The sequence below is a fragment of the Tupaia chinensis genome, unplaced genomic scaffold (assembly GCF_000334495.1).
Source record: "Tupaia chinensis unplaced genomic scaffold, TupChi_1.0 Scaffold143631_1, whole genome shotgun sequence".
NCBI classification, from domain to species: Eukaryota; Metazoa; Chordata; class Mammalia; order Scandentia; family Tupaiidae; genus Tupaia; species Tupaia belangeri.
Window position 1 is genome coordinate 803507 of NW_006203479.1, and position 20850 is coordinate 824356.

Genomic DNA, 20850 nt, shown 5'->3' on the forward strand with positions numbered 1-20850 from the left:
AAACTTTATTTTTTACAAAGGGTTCTGAAATATATATATCACTAAATATCTCTAAAAGGCAAACCTTCATCTATTACAATTCACACTGATTTGTAATGGAAAACTATAACATCAATTTTGTTTCAAAGTAAACTTTGGTAGGCCGGCCAATGTGAAGAAGGCTGCATCCCACATAGCTGTGAGATTCAAGTCCTGGACACTGTGGCTTAAAAGACTCTTAGGGGGACCAGCAGATGGTGCAATGGCTATATTGTTGGACTGCTGGGCTCCTAGGAAGTTAACCACTATTCAAGTCCCAGACCCGATGGCTTAAAACTCATGCTGGGTGTGTGTGCGTGTGTGCCAAAGATCCGGAGAGGAGAATAGAGGAGAAGGGATTGCGGAGTGGCCATTCCCCCAGGGGGTGGTTTCTCACTTTCTGTCTCTATTGTGTAAACACATGTGACCTACAGCAAAAATTCCCCCACCCCCAAAAAGATACTCTAGGTGCTTTTGTATGTATGCCCAATATCTTAAAAGGAGAATGGAGGGATTGTGGTATGGCCATTCCCTCTGAGGGGTGCCTTCTTACTTTCCCTCTTTCTCTGGTAAGCACATGCACTCTTTAGCAAATTAAAAAAAAAAAATGTTTGCTACAAATAATTCGTTCTTTTGAAAAAGAGAAAGATGAAAACATGGCAGGTTATTTTTCAGAATAGTCTATTATTTTCCTCCGTGCTAATAAATCCTTTCTGAAGGCAAAGAAACAACCTGATATGTCCCTATTCCAAGAAGCCCCCATGGCTGGACAAAGGCTTGCTCACCTGTCTCCTTGGCTGCAGGACAAAATCGAAGACAACGAACCCTGCTAATAGTGCACTTAAACCCTAAAGATATCATTCATACAGATTTTAAAAGCTATACTTTGGATTAGATCCAATGAGCATGCTAAAAAACAAAACCAAAAAACTATTTTTTTCTCATCTATTAAATATATCATTTTAAAAAATCCTCAGTCTAATGGAAAGGACAGTTTGTTACCTGGTCATACTATTTACAAATAACAGGACTTTGTGAATGTGGGTTTAAGAGAGAAAGTTTTAAAGTGATGCAATAAAGCTCGATTTTTTAAAATCCAAATTATGATAAAGTAGACTCAACTGGGTAATTCTTGTAGAGTGAAGAACTCCCCATATCCAATGCTGGAGAACAAGAAGCAGCAGCTCCAACTATACTGTTAGGAGATGAATTTGCTGATATAGTTCTTTCTACGCAACAGAGAAAAGAGCTTCTTTGTGGGAACTGCATCACGCTTCCCTACAAAAAAAAAAATAGCACCCTAGAAGGGCACAGAAAAGATTGTAGCTTACTATTAAAGGCGGTTGTATTTTCATACCTCGATTTCTAATTATTAACCAATGATCAGTGAATAGGCTCTGATCATTAACTTAGAAAAAGATCAGAAATAAATAAAATCACCAAACAAGGTAACTGATTTTAATGAGGCCCTCGAGTTAAATCTTACTAAAATACCTATGAGAAATACTGTGAGGAGATGTAACTCATTTCTAAAGCTGCACAGCACTGCATGGTATGGATATACCGTAATCCCAATTATCCCGATTTTAGGAACTCAGATTATTTCTATGCTTTTTGCCACCATAAATAATATCATAGTAAACTATTTTATATTTTTTTAAAAGAAGTATTCCAAGCACCTCTAAGTCTTCAAACTCCTCAAAAATCAATAAACTTTTAAAGGAAGTTCAAAACAATTCCAGCCCACCCTAACCCCCCAATACCATGTAAAATATGGGTGTTCATAAATAATAAAAGGCCGCTGGCTTTTTGACAACTTTTTATCTTCTGCAAGAATTCTAGCAGGATTTTTTGCTGAATGGAGTAGTGGGGGGAATATGTACACTTACATACCTATTTAATAAACCCAGCTGTTGTCCCCTATCTAATATGTTTCTACCCCAAAAAGAGATTAAGAAATTTGAACTTTTCAAAGCATTTAAAACATTTCATCGTAGATAGAGAACAGTTAAATTATTTCATTTTATTTATGATTAAAGAGGAAATGAGCTAAGATAAAATTTTACACTGGTACAATTAAGCAGCTGAACTTTTCTAAAACACCTAGTTTATCAATGAGGTAGCTAAAATAAGCCTTCAGTTTCTGTGATTATACAAGAGGTTACATGTGATCAGACAAGGAAGACATAGGCTGTACGAAATCATTCTATTTCTCCCTTCTAACTTATGATACACTGAAATAAAACAACCTGCTTGCGAGGGGGTAAAGTCAATGAAAAATAATTCATATGTCATTTTTATGTGCTATTATTTGACACCTTAGGGCTTGGGCTCTTCTAACAATTGCTGCTTTGCAACTTCCACATTTAATTTCCTGAGGCACAATACAAAAGTAAGTTCAGAGAGTTTATATAACCAAGATAAAAGAATGGATGAGTGTGTTAAACAAATTTTACCTCTGATTTAGAATGGACGGCTGTTCTATGTTCCATCCACCTCCATTCCCAGTGAGCATGGTGACCTGTTTGGTCAGTTTATTGGAAATGTCCTCACATTTGTTCATAAGCCTTATAACCACATCTCTTTCTTGGATCAGTGTTTTACAGTGCCATATCAAATCTTCTGATAAGCCATTTGTTTTGGACATCTTTGTGAACTATTGCACGAAAAGAAAAATTACTTAATCATTCACATCCAGTAAACAGAACACCAAATTCAATTCTCTCTTATAAAGTAAAAAAGTTTGTTAATTTACACTTCTACTAATAAACCGAATCAATTACTAAGACTGATTAATACATGTACACATTCAAATCCCAATGTTTCACTTTGATATTCCACTGTAACTTCAAACTCATGTTAAAATACAATCTCTGAGTTAGCCGGTGCCATAGTGGTTAAGCCGGCTAGATCTGAAGTGGCTAACAGCATGGTTTAAGTCCCAGAACCTGTGGCCTGAAAAACACACCAGGCCCATGTGCATGTGTGCAAAACAAAACAAACAAACAAACATAAAAACAAACAAAAAAACGAGAGTAGAACAGAGGAGAAGGTATTATGGCATGGCCATCCTTCCTGAGGGGTGATTTCTCACTTTCTCTCTCTCCCTCTCTCCTTCTCTCTCGAGCAAGCACATATGCCCTGTAGCACAATCTAAAAATAAAATAAAATAAAACTTCCCCAACAAAATGCATAATCCCAAACTTGTCACTTTGACGCTGAGAACTGTTTACTTACAAGAGAAACATTAGTGAATAACTGTTAGTATCATTTATCAAGTCAAAATCTTAGTGTTTAACTTTCTCTGTTACTAAAGATAATAAAACCAAGTGTAATAACTGGATACCTGACTTCTTTTCCTCATTTTTAGTTACTTCCTGTGACTATTACATTCTTCATTCTTCTAAAACATTTATATATTTATCAACAAAGTGCAACCCCATAAACTTTCAAAACTCCACTGTACTTGATATTTTTACTCCTAAACAGAGCCTACTACTTGGAGTGATATTACATGAATAAAAAGTTAATGGCCAATTTAGTAATTAAATATTTCAAAAGCCAATTTCAATATAACACCTATATAAATGGTTCTCTGTGAAATGCAAACAATTTCTTTCAAATGTGTTTGTATTTCTTTTCCAAAAGGAGGCAGTGGATATTGCATATTTAAAAGCTGTAACAGAATTAGAATTTTTCTTATATACAGCTAAAAAATATTCTAAATAAAGTAACAAAATATATTTTTAGTGTTGGGGCAGCAGATAAGGAGGCTGGATCCTACATGGCTAACTGCACAGTTCCAGTCCTGGACCCAGTGGCTTGAAAAATACACAGGTGCAGGGGCTGGCAGGTGGCATAGTGGTTAAGGGCACTGGACTCCCACATGGCCAACCGTGGTTTGAGTCCCAGACCTGGCGGCTTACTTTCTTACTTTTTTTCTCTCTCTCTGTCCCTCTCTAGTCCAATTAAAATAAATAAATAAAGTTAAATAATAACACACTTCTTAAACACACACACGTGCATGTGCAAGTGTGCCCCAAATCCCAAGAGAACGGAGGACAATTGCCTATGGTGTGGGCATCTCTCCTTGGGGATGATTTCTTACTTTCCTCCTCTCTGAAAGTACACGTGCAAAAACAAAACAAAGACAAAAATAAAAAACAGGTACTTTTCGTGAAAAGGACTAGAAAGCCCAATAGCTACTTGAAACTTTGCTAAGCTAAAATAAAAATCTCATAGTCCAGGACTCAATAAAGACTAAAATAAAACCATCTGTCTAGGATAAAACACACATGCTTCTGATTCTATCACATTATTTTATCAGCATGTTCTTCTGAAGTTATAACGAGTACCACATTAACAACTCTGAATAAACCCTGTGATCACGGTGTTTCTAAGTCCAGAGAAGCTCAAGCGATTCAACACTTTCAGGATATAGTAAGGTAATTTCATAAAAGTGCAGTTTGTAGCAATATACATTTTTCATATTTATCCCATAACAAATTGGTAAGATACAAAATATCTAATCTATTCCAAAGCTGTTATTAATGTCTTATAGTATTTAAAACAAAAAGAAAAAAACTTAGACCCTCACAAAACAGCACCGTGAAATGCTACTTGACATTTTCACAGGAACAACATTCATAATCATGATATGATCCCACACTCCATTTTTGTTTTCCAGGGAAAAGGTCTATAGGTAAAAAGCGGGATAGGTGAAAATCAGTATTTTAAGGATTCTATTAGAATTTTTAACTAAAAGTATTATTTTTAAATGGAATCAGAAAATTCTAAAAACTAATCTCATGCCTATTGTATGTGCATGCATGTGTATATAGTGTGTACGTGAGAGAGAAAACAAACATGACTAGGAAATAAGAACAAAACAAACACTGAGTAGCATTTGCATGTGATGAACTGTTACACAACTTTTATTCAGTGATTCATTAAGTCCTCATAGTAGGGACCAGCAGATGGCATAATGGCTATGTCGCTGGACCCCCATGTAGTCGACCGCAGTTTGAGTTCTGGACCCAGTGACTTAAAACTCACACCAGGTACGTGTGCGTGCATGCCCAAGATCCCGAGAGGAGAATGGAGAAGAGATTGTGGTGTGGCCATCCTCCCCAGGGGGTGATTTCTCGCTTTCTGTCTCTCTGTCTCTCTCTGCCTTCCTGATGAGTGCACGTGCCCTATAGCAAAAACCTCTCCAGGAAAAGAAAAAAAAAAAAGAGGAAAAAAACTAGAGAAAACAAAATGGGGAGCCAGAATGAAAAAGCACTCTGGCTCCTCAATGAAAGCCATTGTGCAGTTCTAATGCTAATGCTGACACTAAAAATGATCTTCAGTATCACCGTGTTGTTTTTGTCTCTCAAGAGGCAGACACACAGGCATCTTTGACAAGGTCTCACCACACTGAGATCTCCCTGCATTGCAATCTCACTGCCCTGCCTTCAAGCCCAGGCCTCCCACGTGGCTTGAGCCATGGTGCAGCGGCATCTCGTACAGCTGGAACAGAGGAGGTGAGCTCAGGAGGTGAGGGAGGCCCTGAGAAGAGAGATGAGTGCTACTGATGTGTCTGTAAAGTGAGGCTGAGAGACAAGGCCAACGAATGACAAGAAACAGCAGCACAATTATACTACCTAAGGGTGCGGAGGGGTTAAGAATCAGACAAAAGCAGTGAAAGAAGTTTTCTGCAGTATAAGAGGCTGGGGAGAGATGGCACAGATTTGAGGAGAAAGGGAACAGGGTGGAGAATTACTTGTTAACTAACTGTATATATAAATAATAAAAATCAAACATTAACAAGAAAAGTAACAAAACACAACATCTAATTCTACAGTATCTTCATGAGGCTGGGGAGGGGAAGAGAGGCATCCACTGGATGAAAAGTTAGAATGCTCTCCTGCTACAATGCTGCTATTTTCTGAACATAAAACACATTTAACAGTCCGGTAACTTTCATAGCCGCCAAAAAAGAATATGAGAAATACAAAGCACCCTGTAAATCCGAAGTTCTATCAGTAAATCTAAAGCTACTGACGAGCACAGAAAAAAGACCCCATCTACAAATCTCCAATGGTAAGACACATACAAATGTACATAAATAAATGACACTCACATTTTATGTGCGGGGTACCTTTGGGAGAATTTGGGGTAAACTTTACTTCTTCATTCTTACATGAACTGTATCAATTTTGGACACAAACACATTTAAAAAAATTATCAAGCGGGGCTGGCAGGTGGCTGGATACCCACATGGTCGACCATGGTTCGACTCCTGGACCTGGCAGCTTGCTTTCTCTCTCTCTCTCTCTGTCTCTATAAATAAATATAAATAATTACCTTTAAAAAATTATCAAGCTATTTGTTTGAGGGGGAGGAAGAAAAAATGTTAATTGCTACTTGCTAGAGAATTTCATGAAAACAAGAACTTCAGTATGTCCTGATTAAACTCTCTTTAACTAAGAATTCAAGCATCAAACTGCATGTAGATAAGTGGAATGAGTTCTAGAGTACCACAGCACAGTAGAAGAACTACACAGGGTGACAATTCAAGGTATATTTCAAAATAGCCAGACAGAGGATTTCAAATATTCACAGCACAAAGTAAGGGTGAGGGGGTGGATGTTTGAGATGGTGGGTGTGGTTACTGCTCTGGTCTGATGATTAAACAGAATATCCATTCACTGAGAATCACATACGCCCATAAACACGCACCACAGTTACCTATCAAATGAAGTGATAGATAAAACAAATTCGAGTGTCAGGTGTCATTTTGACTGTCCTTTCTGAGTCAGCTACAGAAGTACCTCTCTCCTGCCACAGTGTGTCGCTCTTACTACACAAAAATTTCAGAATTTCTATAGGGAGAGGGAAATTGTTTAAAGGCAGATTTAATTCTCAAATTATTTAATCCCTACTAAACAAATAACACTCCTGAGGTCAGTGTCCTAATCTTACTTGTAACTGTAAGTACGTAGCAGTAGCCTGTAAAATATTCAGAATACACTTATGATTTTAAAAATAAAAGTCTGTCAAATTTGTAACAATTTGAACAAAGCTTGGATATAGTAATTTTATAAACAAATATACTAAGCTGCCCTATCCAGAAGGAAGGAATTTCGCACTACGCTGCTTAAGTGACGAATTTAGACTTTTTTTTTTTAAGAGGTTTTTCACTGTAGGGCGCGTGCGCTCGCCAGGCAGACAGAGAGAGACAGAGAGACAGAAAGCGAGAAATCACCCCCCAGAGGGGATGGTCACGCCGCAATCCATTCTCCTCCATTCTCCTCTCGGGATCTTGGGCACGCACGCACACGCGCCTGGCGAGAGTTTTAAGCCACCGGGTCCAGGACGTGAACCGCGGTCGACTACGTGGGAGTCCAGCGACATAGCCATTAGGCTAACTGCTGGTTCCCGAATTTAGACATTTTAAAGAAATCACCGAGCAAAACAAACACCGTGATCTGAATTAATGGTGGGAGAGGGCAGCACTTCGCACCATGAGGGGCACAAAGGTCCAACAGGAACTAAGCCCAGAGCCCAGGAGCAGCCCAGGAAACTGTCTACACCATCGGCCATGCAGGTGGGAGCACAGTAGTGGAGCTGTTCCTGACACTGCCCGGGTCAGGACAAAATATGTGACTGTTCTGATTAACATGTGGAGATACAATGAGACAAGACTGATCTCAGACCTAACAGTATTTCTCACGCTACTTTACACAAGGCTAGACAACAATTCAGTAGGTGACCAGCTGATGCTACTGAATGTAAAATCTGGGAACAGAAATTCCAACTCCATGTCAACCACAGAGTTTTTAAAAAAATGACATCTTTGGCTTACTGTATTTCCAGCGTCCATCTACCTGATTTAATGACGGGGGTTTACTTGGAGCAGCTACATTTCTGCTACTATGCAGAAACAACCTAAATAAAGTGGAAACACAGAGAAAACCTACTAAATAATATTTAAAATTTGACTTGAAGGAATAAATAACCATGGGTTTTAAAATGTCAATATAAATAGCCTCAGGGTCGGCAGTTGGTGTAGTGGTTAAGGGTGCTGGACTTCAACATGGCTAACCATGGTTCAGGTCCCGGGCCTGGTGGTTTGCCTTCTCTCTTTCTTTCTGCCCCTCTCTGGTAATATTAAAATAAATAAATAAAGTTAAATAAATCTTTTAAAATATATATATAAACAGCCTCCAGGTAATGAATGCACTTACTTTTATAATCACACTTTTTTCATGTAAAATGAGACTGGCTAAAATACTTTAGAACATTTTTTTTTAAATTTTAATTCTCTGATAAGAAAGTTACAACAATGCAGAAAAGTATGCAATCTCTGGATTTAAAATTATTGTGATTAGTTACTAAATAGCTAATCTTATATAATTTTTTATATTTTATTTTTATATATTGTATATCTCATACCTTGAAAAATAAAGTCAATGATCTTTAACTTTTTAAATTTTGTTTTAAAAACAAAATTTAACATAATTTTCACAAATTACTTTTCAATAAGCCAATGAGATAATAATGATTGCATTTAACCATGTAATGATCAGCAATGTTAATCTTCATTTTTAATAAAACTATCACAAGTAAAATGTATGAGTATACCTGATTTACAGGCTCATTGTGTGTTTTTCAATTAAATATTTATAAATTTTCTAATTTTGCCACATTACCCAATTCTTAGGACTAAACACATTTCAACGAACATTAAGGAAAAGATGGGTAGATATTTACAAGCTGTTCTTACTATGTAATACCATGTAAACTATTCATTAAAGTATGAATGAGTGCCGTGATTAAAACCTCAACTAATTCTCATAGGAATTTCTAAGTATAGCAAGCTATCAAACACAAATGTTTTCTTTTCTCAAACCTACCAATTAATAAACTGTATATACAAAGATACTAAATTGCTCGATAAGCCAATCACATGCCAAATTTTAAAGTCACTGAAGGTAGAAGCTAAAAGTTCTAAGCAAATTAAAATTTAAAGCTTATATGTATTTACTTGGTAATTTAAACCGTTAATTTGCAAAAACTCATCATTTACCAACTTTGCTCTAATAGGGAAGCACTGTATTCACCAAATTCAAGTAGAAAGTTAACTTTTAAAATACTTTTTGTTACATAAAATATTCAGCATTTGAATTGATGGTTAAAACAAACAATAGTCTTTATATTCAACTTTCAGAAAGAGGCTTAAGTAGGTAATGCAGTCTCCAAATTCATGTCAAGACTAATTTAAACTATGCCAATTAATTAGGAAGGAAAATATGCTTTCTACATGTTAAGTGGATGAACATTTTTTAAAACATCTGGCACATATACCTCTGGTAAAATTGTATAATTTACTTTTACTATCTACTATGCAGAAACAACCTAAATAAAGTGGAAACACAGAGAAAACCTACTAAATAATATTTAAAATTTGACTTGAAGGAATAAATAACCATGGGTTTTAAAATGTCAATATAAATAGCCTCAGGGTCGGCAGTTGGTGTAGTGGTTAAGGGTGCTGGACTTCAACATGGCTAACCATGGTTCAGGTCCCGGGCCTGGTGGTTTGCCTTCTCTCTTTCTTTCTGCCCCTCTCTGGTAATATTAAAATAAATAAATAAAGTTAAATAAATCTTTTAAAATATATATATAAACAGCCTCCAGGTAATGAATGCACTTACTTTTATAATCACACTTTTTTCATGTAAAATGAGACTGGCTAGAATACTTGAGAACATTTTTTTTTAAATTTTAATTCTCTGATAAGAAAGTTACAACAATGCAGAAAAGTATGCAATCTCTGGATTTAAAATTATTGTGATTAGTTACTAAATAGCTAATCTTTAATAATTTTTTATATTTTATTTTTATATATTGTTTATCTCATACCTTGAAAAATAAAGTCAATGATCTTTAACTTTTTAAATTTTGTTTTAAAAACAAAATTTAACATAATTTTCACAAATTACTTTTCAATAAGCCAATGAGATAATAATGATTGCATTTAACCATGTAATGATCAGCAATGTTAATCTTCATTTTTAATAAAACTATCACAAGTAAAATGTATGAGTATACCTGATTTACAGGCTCATTGTGTGTTTTTCAATTAAATATTTATAAATTTTCTAATTTTGCCACATTACCCAATTCTTAGGACTAAACACATTTCAACGAACATTAAGGAAAAGATGGGTAGATATTTACAAGCTGTTCTTACTATGTAATACCATGTAAACTATTCATTAAAGTATGAATGAGTGCCGTGATTAAAACCTCAACTAATTCTCATAGGAATTTCTAAGTATAGCAAGCTATCAAACACAAATGTTTTCTTTTCTCAAACCTACCAATTAATAAACTGTATATACAAAGATACTAAATTGCTCGATAAGCCAATCACATGCCAAATTTTAAAGTCACTGAAGGTAGAAGCTAAAAGTTCTAAGCAAATTAAAATTTAAAGCTTATATGTATTTACTTGGTAATTTAAACCGTTAATTTGCAAAAACTCATCATTTACCAACTTTGCTCTAATAGGGAAGCACTGTATTCACCAAATTCAAGTAGAAAGTTAACTTTTAAAATACTTTTTGTTACATAAAATATTCAGCATTTGAATTGATGGTTAAAACAAACAATAGTCTTTATATTCAACTTTCAGAAAGAGGCTTAAGTAGGTAATGCAGTCTCCAAATTCATGTCAAGACTAATTTAAACTATGCCAATTAATTAGGAAGGAAAATATGCTTTCTACATGTTAAGTGGATGAACATTTTTTAAAACATCTGGCACATATACCTCTGGTAAAATTGTATAATTTACTTTTACTATAAGATATTTGGGCAAGTAGTTACAGTGACTAAACAAACTAGTACAGATAATTGCATTCCTTATTAAATAAATTAGAATCCCAACAAGCCCAAGCAACCCAACTTTGCAGTAACACAGGAGACCATTAAAGATTAAAAGAAAGAAGAAAAAGAAGAAAAGAAGAACAAGAAAGCCCTTCAGCAAATACTTTAACAAATAAATCACTCAGGCAAAGCCAAACAAGTTCTGAAAGGACCTGCTTTGACAGATGTTCTCTGGAAAAGCAAAGGCTTCAGGCCAAACGGATGGCTTCTTCTTCTTCTTCTTTTTTTTTTTAATCTAAGCTAGGAAATACTAGCATTGTTGTTTTTATTTTTTTTTTCAAATATTTTAATTTTTTAAAAAGTGCTTCCAGCAATCATTGTTAGAGGCTATCCTTAGAGTCATTTCCAGAACTTATGAAGGGCACTTGCATTCGCTTAGATTTGTCACAAGTGGAAAATTAATCACAAAAGCAGCTCTGCTCTCTAATTTAGAGATGAAAACTTCCTAAAAAGTTCCATAAAGTATCAAGAGTCACTTCATCTTACAAAGCTGTAAAAAGTCATCGATACTGCTTTTACAGCAGGGCCTATAATACAATTCATGCTATAAAAGCCCAAGTTCTCTCTCACAAGAGTTGAAGCAAACTTTAAGAGTCTTTTGTTTCTCTGTATGAATAAGATCTGATGACTGTTGACATCTATAGAACTCAAAACACAGGTATTTAAATAAAACCAGTTCAGAGGAAATCAGACTCCAGAGACTGATCATGCAAAAGTGTACTTACCAGTGCTCATGCCCCCTTCCCCTAACGCTTGGATTCTAGGCTTCCACACACTGTTCTATCTTTCCAGTTAAAAAATGCTGCAACCTGCTACACTCCATAAAATGGCCGCGTTGTTTAACCAAGAAAAACATGTTAGAGGCTGAGCTGTCAACTTTCAGAAGAAAAAGAAAATGAACAATTGCTTCTTTTTGGTGAAGCAGCAAACACTTAGGCTGGCATTTTCAATCATGGAGCGCCTCTGGACGTTGCTACTGCTCTTCAAGCAGTTGTAAGATTTCTGCCACATTCTTGCCTTTTGCATGGAGTCTCAGCAGTCACAGATCAGAGCAGGCTAGCAAACGACTCCTTCCTAAATGGAAGCTCTAATTTCTTCTTCTGCAGTGAAATGAACCAAGTTTCTATGCAAAAGGATGAGTGACAGTGTTCCCAGCCAATCAGCTTGGGTTTTTTCAGGAAAATCACCCCTTAATTCATTCAAAATTAGGTCATATGACACTATTTGAAATACCATTGGCTTACAAAGAAAGTAATGTTTGACTATACACAGGATAAGGCCACCCATCGATGCTTCCCTGGGCTGAAGACAACTTGACTATGAAACCGTACTGTGAATTAAAACACACACACACACACACACACACACACACACACACACACACACACACACACACACACACACACACACACACACACACACACACACACACACACAAACACACACACAAAAGCAAGCAGGGGGAGAAGAAGAAAAAAAAAAAAAAAAAAGAATGTAGCCTTACCAGAGCTTCCCAACTATTAAAGGGCCGGAGCTCTGTTATCTTCTGAGCCTTTTTCTGAGAGCACTGAGGAATCAGTGTCAGTTCACCAATCGAGGCATCTTGAAGGAAGTGAAGGATTTTGCCTTTGTAGCCATCCTCCATCACCTCTTCGCCACTACTGTAGTCCTCGTCCAGCGAGCTACCGACATCAGAGCCTGAGTCATACTCAGAGTCTTCGATGACTCTTTTTGGGTTAAATACATTTTTTTTACGTTTCTTATTAAAACCATTTTGTGTTTTCATGGAAAGTTTCTGTTTCAGTTTTGTTTTAGTGGCATTTTTAGGATAATTTTGACTCCTCGAAGAAACTTCTTTTCCATTGGGAACCTCGCTTTGTGAAGCATACTGCATATCTGTGTACAAAAAAAAAAAGGGACAAAATTAGAAACTACATCAGAAATATGTAAATTAAATATGAAAGATGTTACTTCAAATAAGAGAAATATTTAAACATTTTCATATTCTTTCGAATACAGAATTCAACGACAATTTGTTACATACCTTGATAAACTTGAAAGAGAAATACTGACGTAGAATTTGAAGTTATACAGTAACGTTAAATAATTAGTTTCAAAAGCAGATGATATCATGCTTGTTAAATGTGGACAATAACAAATGTCCATTTCCTAACAAAGGCCTTGGGAACAACTGGCAGTGGCATGTCCATGAGTAGTCCCGGGTCCCGGTGCCACTGAGCAGCACCCCTGCCCAGACCCCCTTGCCAACAGTGCTGGGCGCAGGCAAATACCCCACCATGAAGCTCCCTCCAGCTAGCTATGTCATAATTAATGTTCCATAAAGTTTATTACCGTAACTATAACATTTAAATACACTACTATGAAGTGTTACTACCTTATCGTGAACTGATTTCTCCTATTTTATAGAATTCGAAAGTGCCTGTGAATGAAGGTAGGCTGTTATGAAACATCTGTTTAAGAAAATAGGCAAGAGGCCAGCAGATAGCATAGTGGCTATGTTGCTGGACTCCCCTAAGGCCGACCGTGGTTTGAATCCCAGACCCAGCAGCTTGAAACTCAGGCTAGGCATGTGAGCATGCATGCCCAAGATCTTGGGAGAAGAATGGAGAAGGCGTAGAGTGGGCACCCCTCTGGAGGGTAATTTCTCTCTTGCCATCTCATCGTCTCTGTCTCTCTCCCTCTTTGGTGAGTGTACATGCCATAAGGCAAAAAATCTCTCCAAAAAAAAATAAAAATAAAGAAAGCACAATCTATAATACCATATTTTATTTGGAATGTTTGTTTTATGTGCTCAAAAGAGCTTTTCAATTTCAACACCTCAGCATACAGTCATTCCTGTGTGTATATTAAAATATAAGCAAAATAAAATGAACAATGTATTCCACAAATGTCTTCACTTTTAGTCTGCTCTTCTAAATTTTTAAGACTCAGAATGGACAATGTCAGTGGCTTTCTTTTTTTACACATGGTATCATCTTTGTGCCAACAGGAATATCAATAGTGCAGTATTTCTTAAAGGCGCCATTAGGAATTTACTAAAAAAGAACAACAACATCTAAAACCCCGGTGCAGGGCTTTTAAAACTGACTTTACAATTATGAGAAGCTACTGGATGGTTAGAAAGGTCCTGGTGTATTTTTTTGGTTTTCTATGCACAGATGCATCATGGCTTTTCTGATGAACTCATTCGTCTACTGGGTTCTCGCTAAGATACGTTAACATGTGAGATTCCACTCCTCCCTACTACCTTGCCTCTACCATTTTGATCCTAGAGTTCCATGTTTCCATACGCGTTCAGATACTTTCTGACAATGCTGATGCCGCTGGCAAGGTTTTGATACTAGTGCTTTAACGTTAACACTAGCGCAGACAAAAATAACTACATTTCAGTGAGAAGGTACCAACAATCACAAGATTTACCAAGAGCTGTGAAAATGTAAAAAACGTTTATTTTACACTCAACAAAACATGGGAGTTTAGAAGTATTCATAACTATCAAGAAAAATTAGCCAAATTAAAGACACTTATTTTTATTGTTTTATTTTACACGACCATAAAATACAGACCAAAACCCATTTAGTAACTGGTTACTTAAACTTTTAATGTTACTTCCAACACCTTTTGCAACCCCATCCCCTCATCAGCAACTGACAGGTTTACTATTTTCTTACACACTAAAATAGAGACATGGGACGTGTATTTTCTGTAACACAGAATAGATAATTACCTTGATCTGCTGCAAAGACTTTTAGAGATTCTAAAGCTTCCGTGTACATCCATTCATGTTCTTTCAGCACTTCTCTTAGCTCCTAAAAATAAGTTATTAATCTTCCTGTTAAATCTCAAATTAGAAACTTGTAGAAAAGTTTTATGCTCTTTAAAATGAGCTAACTGTTTGAAAACAGAATGGACACCTGGTTGTTTTATATTTGCTTGTATCCTGCTTTGTGAACGCTGTCTGTAGTTTTACCACTGCAAGTAAGCAACAGTTTCCAAAGGAAAGAAGCTTGCTTCTCCTGTATTCTCTCCACGAAGTGTCTACACATTAGAGGACCACGAAACGTTTGCTCAATTAAAAACAAAACTTCAGCACATAGCTAAAATTTTACAAACTGCCAACTTCAAAATACATAGTTTTTAACATACATAAAGAATCAATACAGCAACAAGATTTTTCATTTGGCTCATCAAAATTCAGTATATATGCCACCAGAGTATCTACTTAAAAAAGTCAATTCAAGGGAACCAGCAGTTAGCGTAATGGCTATGTCGCTGGACTCCCATGTAGTCGACCGCGGTTCACGTCCCAGACCCGGTGGCTTAAAACTCACGCCGGGCATGTGTGCGTGCGTGCCCAGGATCCCGAGAGGAGAATGGAGGAGAAGGGATTGCGGCATGACCATCCCCCCTGGGGGGTGATTTCTCGCTTTCTGTCTCTATGTCTCTCTCTGTCTGTCTGGCGAGCGCACGCGCCCTATAGCAAAAAAAATCTCTCCAAAAAAAAAAAAAAAAAAAGTCAATTCAAGTGTAAACATACTTCAAAAGTTAAAACAAATACATGCTTCCGTACACGCTCATGAAGTTAAAGCAGAGGTCCTTTAGGCCTGGCATGCTTGCTGTGGGCCTTTAATGACCCTGAAAGCATTTTTCACTATCTCAGAAGTAGAATAAAGCTTATGGAATACAGAGATACTGAAAAGCAATATTGCACTTTCTGGGAACCAGCAGTTAGTGTAATGGTTATGTCGCTGGACTCCCACGTAGGCGACCGCAGTTCGCGTCCCGGACTCGGTGGCTTAAAACTCACGCCGGGCACGTGTGCCTGCGTGCCCAAGATCCCGAGAGGAGAATGGAGAAGGGATTGCGGCGTGACCATCCCCCCTGGGGGGTGATTTCTCGCTTTCTGTCTCTATGTCTCTCTCTGTCTGGCGAGCGCACACGCCCTATAATGCAAAAACCTTTCCAAAAAAAAAAAAAAAGCAATATTGCACTTTCAAATGCTTTGGGAAATGTCAAGGATGAGAACGTAAAAAGCAAATCAAGTGGTTACTTGATGGGGGCAGGGTTACAGATGGCTTTCTAGATGATTTACATTTTATGAAAGAGTTGATCATTTTTTTTGAGAGAGATATTTTTGCTATAGGATCCATGTGCTCGCTGGAGAGACAGAAAGCAAGAAATTAACCCCCAGGGGGGATGGCCACACCAAAATCCCTTCTCCAGCCTCCTCTTGGGATTATGGGCATACACGCACATGCGCCTAACGTGAGGTCCAAGCTGCTGGGTCTGGAACCCAAACTGCAGTCAACTTCATGGGAGTCCAGCGATACGACCATTATGCCATCTGCTGGTCCCAAAAGTTCATCATTTTTATTATGGTTATGTTGTTATGACTATGATTACAGTGACACTATAATTAACAAACAAATTATTAGGTCATAGGAAAAGTCATGATGCATTTTCCTATGAAAAATGCTCCATGACTTTCTGGACAACCCGATATATAAGAATGTGAAGAATTAAGAAGTAGTATAAAAATATGTAATCATATTGGGATCAGCAGTTGGCGTAATGGCTATGTCGCTGGACTCCCATGTAGTCGACTGTGGTTCAAGTCCCAGACCCAGTGGCTTAAACTCAGGCTGGGCGCATGTGTGTGCGTGCCCAAGATCCCGAGAGGAGGATGGAGGAGAAGGGATTGCGGCATGGCCATCCCCCCTGGGGGGGTGATTTCTTGCTTTCTGTCTATCTGTCTGTCTCTGTCTGGCGAGCGCACGCGCCCTATAACAAAAAACCTCTCAAAAAAAAAAAATGTTATCGTATTGATAAAAAGGGAACATTAAATTGGAAAAAATACAAAACCCACCTTAAACTTTTACATGGTTGAACTCAAACACTATTTTCTAATAAAAACACACAGTACCCACTGATTCAATTTCCATACATGGGGGGACTAGCAGGTGGCATGGTGGTGAAGGTGCTAGACACTCCCACATGGCTAACCACGGTTCAAATCCCAGACTTGGTAGCTCGCTTTCTCACTTTCCCTCTCTCTGGTCAAATTAAATAATAATAAATGAATTAGTAGAAAATAAAATAAATAATACTTTTAAAAATTTTCTACACATAACTACTCACCTGCTTATCAAAATGGGGAAATTCCTTTTGCAATTTCAATACAATACTTTCTTGCTTTTCCCAATTACTGCTAGATTCTGCAGACTCATTTGATTCTTCTCCCTAATAGAGGAAAAAAAATCCCACAATTTAAAAGATCATCAATGAGGCATTTAAAAGGTCATCAACAGGTCTCAAGGCAATTACACTGGTATTTTGCCTTAAATGAACAATTATCAAACGGCTAGCCAGTGGTATGGTATTAAAGGTAGCTGGCCCCACATGGCTTACTGGACAATTAGTCCTGGACTCACTGGCTTAAAAAACACTGTGTGCCTGCCCAACATTCCCAGGAGAGGAATGGAGGAGAAGGAACTGCGGTGCGGCCATCCCTCCCTAGGGCGGTGCTTTCTCACATTCTCTCTCTCCAGTGAGCACAGGCCCTTGTAGCAATTTTTTTTTTAAATTATTACATTCAACATTCAATCAGAAGAATTCAAAATACTGGGGCTAGCGGATGGTGTGGCAGTTACATCACTGGACTCCCACACAGCCAACCACGGTTCACATCCCAGACCCAGCAGCTTCAAACTCATGCCACGTGCGTGTGTGTGCATACCCAAGGTCCCAGAAGGAGAACGGGGAAGGGACTGTGGCGTGGCCATCACCCCAGGGGTGATTTCTCACTATTCTCTGTCTCCAGCAAGCACATAAACCCTATGACAAAAACTTTAAAATAAAAACAAAACGATAAAAAAAATCTCACCTCTGCTCACAATTTTGTCATCACCTAGAAACTCAAATTCTGAGATAAAGTTACTTTTATTTTAGTCTTGATTCAAATCCAACAACCAACTGCTATTCCTCTACTTACCACCTAAAGTAAAAATAGCTATCTATAAACTGTGAAAGATACATCTCTTGCACACAGGAATAAAATAATAAAGTTCCTAAAACCAGAGACAAATAACATGCTACAGAAGTTTGGACAAGAAGAAGAAAACTGCAGTGATTTATAACGAGCAGTCCATCTGGGCCAGAACACAGAGAACATGGGCAGCCTCTAAGGCTAAAAACTAAAACAGAGCAAACACTGCTCAAGGCCAAAGGTTAGTCTATATTTAGAAACAACAGGAGTTGGAGTAGGGGAGTAATAAAACACCAATATCTGAAGAAAGTTGGAAAACTCTTCATGTTGCCATCATCACTTTGTAGCTGAAAACACTGACACTCCAAGAACAATCATTTTAAAGGTCACAAGATGGGGGGGCTCGGGAACCAGCAGTTAGCATAATGGCTATGTCGCTGGACTCCCACGTAGTCGACCACGGTTCGTGTCCCGGACCCGGTGGCTTAAAACTCATGCCGGGCGCGTGTGCATGCGTGCCCAAGATCCCGAGAGGAGAATGGAGGAGAAGGGATTGTGGCGTGGCCATCCCCCCTGGGGGGTGATTTCTCGCTTTCTGTCTCTATGTCTCTCTCTGTCTGTCTGGCGAGCGCACGCGCCCTACAGTGAAAATCTCTCAAAAAAAAAAAAAAAAAAAGATGGGGGGCTCAAAGTATGGTGAATGACGAGCTATTACAGCTGTAAGTCTTCACTTAGCACTGATGTCAACTATCATGGTCACGTTACCTTTCAGAGCCTTAAACACAAGTGCATAGTTCCCGTCTCTTGTATTTGGGTTCTTCCAGGCACGTGTTCATAATAGATACTTATTTAATCCAAGCTGCCTGCTTCAGCTGACTTCTGTATCTCAGCTGGGAAATCCTGCTGCAGATTTCTCACCTGCACTAGCAACTATGTCACAGGTGAGGGCTCAGGAAATCGGGGCGCTGTTTAAACCCACTAACGCAGGCGAGACAAGCACACAAGGAATGGATTCTGCAGCACACAGCAGTTTCTGTTTTAGTTTTTATATATTTATATTATATTTTTATGTACATAAAGATCTATGTTCCCAATTTTTGGACCTAAAAGATTGCTATATTCTTTGGTCTTGAATCCAAATGTTCGCCAATCTTTCCTTTTCTCCTATTTCTTTACTGCCTTTTCAAGATTTGAAGCTGGTTCAGCCATAAATTTGTTATGGACAAAAACTGCACTTAAATGCAAATTTCAGGTTATGCTCAAATTGTTCCCTAATATATCAACTGCGGTGAAACAAATTCATGGTTTTGTTTTTTTAAATCTGACCAGAGAGGGACAGAGTGTGTGTGTGTGTGTGTGTGTGTGTGTGTGTGAGAGAGAGAGAGAGAGATAAAGAGAAAGCAAGGCACCAGGTCCAGAACTTGGCCATGTGGAAGGACAGCGGTCTTAACAACATGCCACCTGCCAGCTCCCAAATCATGTTTTTAAAACAGAACTGACTGAACTATTTTTTAAAAATAACTATATTTATTTAACTTTATTTATTTATTTGTTTATTTAAATTTGACCAGAGAGGGATAGTGTGAGAGAGAGAGAGAGAAAGAAAGTGAGAAAGCAAGCTGCCAGGGCCAGGACTCGCCACAGTTGGCCATGTGGGAGGCCAGCACTCTTAACCACCACACCACCTGCTGGCCCCAATGACTGACCTATTTTTGTAGAATAGCTATTGGCTTGGTATAAACATGATCGCTTTCTCTGCATGATGTGTCAGAAACGAAGGGAACCGAGTTTGTTCAACTAATTTTGGTGGTAGAAATGTATTCACCTCAGGGACCAGCAGGTGGTATGGTGATTAAGGGTGCTGGATTCCCATGTGGTTGACTATGGTTTGAGTCCTGGACCTGGTGGCTTGCTTTCTCGCTTTCCCTTTTTCTCTTTGTCTGTCTCTTTCTAGCTAAATCAAAAACTAGTAATAACAAATGGAATTAAACAAATAAATAATTCTTAAAAATAAAAAGAAAGAAAAGAAATGTATTAGCCTCAGAAGCTATTGAGGGGACCCTTTCTATCCTAGCAGTGTTCAAAAAACAAAAACAAAAACCCCATAACTATCAGGTTGATAATAGGTCCTAATACGAGCGAAAATGGCTGACCACAGGACACATGTGACATGACACTGGAGCTGCTTTGTGATCTGAGACCTGACCCACCAAGCCTAAAACTGAGCATTATTTTAGGGGCAGCCCATTATCAAATAGAAATGGTGTATCTGAAACTGGACGGGAATGCCACAGACACGGTAAGCGCCCCTCGCAGGTGTCTCAGAAACCCACGGTACCCACTCAGGCTTTGCTGCTGCCTCTTCTTCAACCCGTATCTACAGCACTATGGGGAGATTCTTCACGGCCAGATAAAGACAGGGGAAACCTTTGAACTTGGCTTACTAGGGATTTACATAACGGTTAGAACCAGCTAAAAGTGGGTAACTGCTATGATAAAATCTCATTTTAAAAAGTAACCCACTGCAGCCTTGGGAAGTGTATCTCAGCCATTCTGGGTGCAAGAAATGCAACCAGGAAGGAATATGTCAGCATTCACAAGGATGCCTCTTAGTAGTTGTGTTTGTAAAACAACAGTTACTGGAAAACCAGAACTGAAAAAAGCCTAAGTACTATTATCTGTGGACACAAAGTGTTATGGTTTGAATGTGTCACCTCCAAAACTGAAATGCTGAAAGGTAATCCCCACTGTGATGGCACTAAGAGGTGGGGTCTTGAGGAATATAAGGGAGCAGGTGTTCTTCAGCTACGGGAAGGCACAGCTTTCAGGAAAGAGCAACAAGGTGCCATCCTGGAAGAGAGTACCCCTCACTGGACTCCCAACCTGCTG

At 38.1% G+C, this 20850-nt stretch overlaps 1 protein-coding gene and 1 non-coding gene across 4 annotated transcripts in view; one reads left to right on the forward strand and one right to left on the reverse strand.

Annotated features, from left to right (window-relative positions):
• The window catches only part of SMARCAD1 (SNF2 related chromatin remodeling ATPase with DExD box 1), a 92486-nt gene that overhangs the window by 29645 nt on the left and 41991 nt on the right, over window positions 1–20850 (reverse strand). For all 3 annotated transcript variants that reach the window (XM_006164496.3, XM_006164495.3, XM_006164497.3), the window contains 4 exons: window positions 17115–17216; window positions 14704–14785; window positions 12460–12851; window positions 2475–2674 (listed from right to left, as the gene is read on the reverse strand). In XM_006164496.3, the coding sequence (XP_006164558.1) occupies window positions 2475–2674; window positions 12460–12851; window positions 14704–14785; window positions 17115–17216 (776 nt within the window). The remainder of the gene's footprint in view (window positions 1–2474; window positions 2675–12459; window positions 12852–14703; window positions 14786–17114; window positions 17217–20850) is intronic.
• On the forward strand, window positions 19696–19845 carry LOC114005321 (small nucleolar RNA SNORA66). Its single transcript, XR_003547195.1, has one exon. It is a non-coding gene; the product is annotated as a small nucleolar RNA SNORA66 (small nucleolar RNA).